Below are 3,920 nucleotides of genomic sequence, written 5' to 3'. Positions count from 1 at the left end.
CAGTTAAGATAACTCTGAGTGTACAAAATGTGTACGCACTGAGAGTTACAAATAGACTATCCTGCACCAGCCAGTGTGATTTCTGGTCTAGAGGGGCGGATTCAAATTTGCTACCATATTAGCGCTGTTATCATCGTACATTATCATACATCATCTCATTCTGGCCAATCAGAAGTTGCGTCCTGACCTTCGTCATCAATGTTTGTGTTACGCAATGTTTGTGTTTACACTATGACGTAATTTGACTATGACCTTAAATGTATACAATGATGTGAAATTCTCCATTTATTATCAATGGGAATGTAAAGTTTGTTTAGGACAAAGTCTGTGGACACGCACTAAAAGCTAGACATAAGAGGGGCTAGCGCCCCTCAAAGATTCACTTGTGTGAAGTGAGGGGCGCTCTTATCATCATACAACATCATAATACATCACATTCCGTGCTCAGCCAATGAAATCATCACAAAAGTCATTCCGGCCAATCACTTCTGGCGTCTTCACTTTTCTTCCCTCACTTTTATCTCAATAATGTACTTTGTTCAGCCAATCAAATCATCGCTATGGGGTGATCAGCCAATCACAAGCCAATGTTTGTGTTCACACAAACCCAGCAAGCTGGGCATAGGGGGGCTAGTGCTAGTTCAAACTGGATTGGTTATTGTCATGGTCAGAAGTGATTTTGTCCTTTTCCCATCAGGAGTTCAGTATCCGTGGAGCTGCATGTGCCTTCCGCTGCATGCTCTGTGCCATGACTCATTGACTAGCTTAACTGCACTGTGGGTGCCCTAAATGTGATGACGTCATGACATGAGAATTCGACTCGACTTCAACTTTTATGACAGCAAGTGAGATCAGCATTATGATGTGGCGTCTCTCAAAGAGAGATTATAGGACCCAGGTTCCCAGGTTCAGGAGTTCAGTTCAAGCACGGGGACTCCGGTGACACCTCTACCCAGGGTATAAGAACACTGCAAGGAGACCTTGTGGAGAGCGAGCAGGGCAGATTGGAGAACGAGACGTTGGCTACAGAAGAACATTGCTTGATTGGGCAGGTTCACAGCCACAACAGAATACTTCAGCTCTCAGCTAAAGGCAACCAGCAACACACAATATCTACCTACTCTGGTTGTAATTAATTTCTTGCAGCAGACCGCCTGTTGACTTGCTTAGAAGGCAACTGACGGGGCAGTGTCGAATCTGACTGATCAAGATCTAATTTCATCCACTCCCTCTCGTCTCCTTCCTGGCCTCTGCTACTGAGTACAGCTGCAGGCTTAGTCTTACCCTGTTTTTGGTTATACTACTCTGTTGCTTATGCAAATCCACAAAAGCCTCTGAGTTGGGACAGAGGGAGGAGACTAGGAGGAGGAACACCAAGAGGACTAGACTGTGTTTGAGAAATGGACACAAATAACACAACTGCTCATGTTTCTATCCAGCCAGAGGAGGACAAGAGTGAGTTTGAAGAAATGGACACGTCAGAAGACAACTGGTCTTGGTTCTATCTGGCAGTGTGTGGACTTTGGCACATGTTTGAAATTGACAAACAACCTGCAGCACGCTTTGTGACATGTGCTCAGATTGAACAGTGTTACAGCAGGAACCAACATGGTTTCATGGAATTGAACACACACAGGCTGGACTTCTCAGCTATGAAAATGATCAACAAAATGACAGGGAAGCAGCAGCAAATCAAACGCTCCCTCCACTCTGAAACCGACTTCAGGTTTATATGTGATAACCTTGTGTTGGAATTAATTAATAATGTTCCCTATGAGCTAATCCAGCTGGACAGAGAAACCTATGAGTTCAAAGAAGTAGCCAAACTGTACGACAAGACGATGGTGGGACACCCCATCAAATCCATCCAGAGGATTCAGAATAAACACTTATGGGAGTTGTTTTGTAGAAAGAAGATGCAGTTAAGGCGTGAGCTGGACATCGAGGAGCGAATGCTGTTTCATGGCACCGATGGCAAGAACGTAGAGGGTATATGCATTAACAACTTTGACTGCCGCCTAGCGGGGCGTAAATCTGGCTCTCTCTTTGGCAAAGGGATCTACTTCGCTACAGACGCTAAATTATCTAGCAGGTACACCTCATCTAGCAGTTACACCTCATCACGGTTGGGTGTGTCCTCTGTGATGTTCCTGGCCAGAGTGATTGTAGGGGAATACACAGTGGGCCATGCTCACTACTGCAGACCCCCCGAGGTCCAGAGACACAACGAAGGATTTTATGACAGCTGCGTGGATAATGTCAGTAACCCACAACAGTATGTAATCTTTGACAGCAATCAGATTTACCCCGAGTACCTGATTGAATTCTCTCAGAGTATGTGCAAGTATCCCCGCTGAGCTGGATGGTGAGAAAAGGAAGTGGGCCCAAAAAGGAGGCCTTGAAGGTTTACATGACGTTTCAAATGCCACTTGAATCTCAATCCTGTAGAACAGCGGTTTTCATATCAAGGCCCATTATTACTTGCGCAAGCAGAGCGCGCAAGTACTACTTTCGCCCAGGACTATATTAGATGCGTATATGCACCGTCCCAGCATATTCGATGCGTATGCACCGTCCCAGCATATGACGTCAGGGTATAACTGGTATAACTAGCTCTCTATGATGACGTAATAAATATTATATATTATATATATATATATATATATATATATATATTATATAATAAATCTCCCTCCCTCCACAGAAGCGCAGTGATGCCTGATTTATTCTTCGTCGTACACGTGTTATGCTTGCATGCTGAAAATAGCTGATCGACAAGCTCACAACGTGTTGCGGACGCAACGCGTTGTGAGCTTGTCGATCAGCTATTTTTAGCACGTGGAAATATGCAGGCTGTGAGAACTGAGACCCTTCACAATAAAAGCATGCAGCTTTCATAAGATGGCCCATAATAAAGACAAGGAAAAGGATTAAGAATTAGGTGGCATTTCACATTGCATATGAGCTATTTTTTTCTCCAAAATGTATTTAAAATATATATATATAATAAGGAATTAATTTGGATAATGGTAATGGAGATATTGTAAAAGTTGTCACTTTATTAACCCCAACACTGTATGTATATATATTATATATATATATATATATATATATATATATATATATATATATATATATAAACATAATGTATGTATATGTATATAGATAGGCCTAGGTGTGCCCCGAGATTTTTAGGCAATGAAAAGTGTGCCCTGGAGCAAAACAGGTTGGGAAACACTGGATTAAAGGACCCAATGCCAGAGTGTAATTGGTTTTCGATGGTGACGTAATGATGATATGTTTTAGTGTCGGGAGGATTAAAGGTAATGCTCCTATGTATACATGTATGGAATCTGGCACCACTGCCGTATCAGGCACAAGTAGTCATTACGTCATTTGCTGGGACGGTGCATATGCATAGAATGCTGGGACGGTGCATACGCATAGAATGCTGGGACGGTGCATACGCATAGAATGCTGGGACGGTGCATACGCATCAAAAGTGGCACAAAGTAACCACAGTATACCGCTAATCAACTTACAAATTACATATACTATACACAGAGGCATTTAGTATTAATATCACTATAGTCCAAGATTAAGTAAATGTAAAGCAATTGACAATTTAAAATAAATAATTAAATAATTATACTGTATACGTGATAACATATTTTATTTCAGTTTATATACCTTTTCTTTTCATCGGATATCGATTATTTATTTTTCTTTGAGAAACTAAAAAGGGATCCAGAATAATTCTAAATCGATAAAACTGTATTTATTTTATAGATAGAAACTTGTACCATACTTCATAATAATAATACTTTTTTAAATGCATAAAGTAGGTAGGTAGCAAATAGCTAAACCTAATAATTCAACATTTCAAACGTTCCTTCACAGAGAAGCTGAGATTTGACAGT

General features: G+C 41.2%; 1 protein-coding gene across 1 annotated transcript; it reads left to right on the top strand.

Moving 5' to 3' along the window:
* Positions 1 to 231: 231 nt before the first annotated feature.
* LOC310857361 (protein mono-ADP-ribosyltransferase PARP11-like) lies at positions 232 to 2,357 on the top strand (the record flags this gene model as incomplete). Its single annotated transcript, XM_083763003.1, has 3 exons — positions 232 to 236; positions 881 to 1,052; positions 1,440 to 2,357. The coding sequence occupies 3 exons, from the start codon at positions 232 to 234 to the stop codon at positions 2,355 to 2,357; spliced, it is 1,095 nt and encodes a 364-aa protein (XP_083619129.1).
* Positions 2,358 to 3,920: the final 1,563 nt, after the last annotated feature.

Source organism: Protomyctophum parallelum (assembly GCF_964188405.1).
Source record: "Protomyctophum parallelum genome assembly, chromosome: 1".
NCBI lineage: Eukaryota > Metazoa > Chordata > Actinopteri > Myctophiformes > Myctophidae > Protomyctophum > Protomyctophum parallelum.
Note: the sequence above shows the minus strand (reverse complement) of the source record. Positions and strands in the feature narration are given on the sequence as shown.